Below are 1,492 nucleotides of genomic sequence, written 5' to 3' on the forward strand. Positions count from 1 at the left end.
CTTTGATGCTAGTGGCGAGAGCGGCTTGCTGGACAAGATGGCAAAATATGGAGGTTCAAACTGAGAGTCCATGAGCGCAGCGGTATAATATGGCTTCGAATAAACCTGCATCCGTGCCCGAGTCGATGTACATAAGCTGAGGGCCGTGTAGATAGTCGACAAAGACGTATCCATGGACTCTAAGTCGGAGAGACTCACTCGTAACGATTTACTTCTTGACTGCCTTGCGGATTGATATCCCGTCCTGAACAACACATACTGCAGTCAAGAATAAATCTGCCTTGCAAATGTCAGGAACAGCTGTTTGCGTGGACGTCATCGTGATGTAGATGATTGGGAGTATGCTTGTAAATGACTACAACGACTAATTAGTCAAAACGAGTTAGCGATGACTAATTAGGACTAATGAGGTCTAATAAGTCCGAGGTCCACAAAGTAGGATATGTACAGCAATCCTGTAGCAGACGATGCGCTGCACTTTGCGTTCTGGCTGACTACTTCATCGAAGACCTCATATATTAGAGAAAAAAACAGTGTTAGCACAACTCCCCTCCTCCCGACTCGGACCCTTCAATATGCCACCCAAAGCGAAGCCGACGTCTCCAAAATGCGATGATTTCAAAATGGCGATACCGAACGGCGATGGAAAAAAGCAACAGGACGTCTCCTGTCCACATTGCAATAAGCTCTTTCGAAGTGCTCAAGTCGGCAAACATTTAAAAAGATGCGCTCTTGTTCCTTCTCCGCCGATATAAAGCCGCGGTATGCTCCCTCCTCATCCCCATCGACACCCAAGAGAAAGAACACGCGGCGATCGCTAGGGACGCCACGCTCGCCATCTACAGCTCGCAAGGCCCTGCCCAAGAGTCAGCCCTTCCACGAGTACGGCCAAGCTCAGCTCGAGCTCGACTTACTGATGGTGCTTTACGCTTCATGAATTTCCTTTCGTGCTTGAGGATCCTAAAAAGAAGCTTCGTTTTAAGCACTTTCGGCCCGATTTCAAGTTGCCTTCTCAATACAAGCTCGCAGGTCCCTTCTCGACGTCACCTATGCTCGAGAAAAGTAGCATGTGGCCGACGCAATCAAGAATGAGCAGTACGTGACTGTTATTTCAGATATGGGCCAACTCAAACAAGCAGACTATCGTTAACTTTGTGATCACTTCTCCGCGGAAGAGCCCAGTGTTTTGGTCCTCTTGTGCAACTGGTGATAATCAACACACAGGGGGAATATAGGGACGATCGGATAGTGGTTATTGTCGAATTCGAGGGGATCATGAGGCCCGGCGCAGTCTGTGGTGTCTTGACGGACCATGCGACAAATATGAAGAAAGCATGGAAAGTGTTCAAGGACAACCGCCCAAATCTGACCTGCAATGGGTGGGGTGCGCACATGATGAATATCATCATGAAGGATGTGCTTGCGTTGGATCCTGTGAAAGATGTTCTCAATAGTGCTACTGTTGTCAAAGTATATTCGCAGTAGATACATA

At 47.9% G+C, this 1,492-nt stretch overlaps 1 protein-coding gene across 1 annotated transcript; it reads left to right on the top strand.

Moving 5' to 3' along the window:
• Positions 1-1,224: 1,224 nt before the first annotated feature.
• On the top strand, positions 1,225-1,485 carry PPTG_20259 (hypothetical protein; the record flags this gene model as incomplete). The annotated part of the gene is made up of 1 exon (XM_008918950.1): positions 1,225-1,485. A coding segment is annotated over one exon (261 nt), but the record flags the coding sequence as incomplete, so codon positions are not given.
• Between the last annotated feature and the right edge of the window lie 7 nt (positions 1,486-1,492).

The sequence above is a fragment of the Phytophthora parasitica genome (assembly GCF_000247585.1).
Source record: "Phytophthora parasitica INRA-310 unplaced genomic scaffold supercont2.393, whole genome shotgun sequence".
Taxonomy (NCBI): Eukaryota; Oomycota; class Peronosporomycetes; order Peronosporales; family Peronosporaceae; genus Phytophthora; species Phytophthora nicotianae.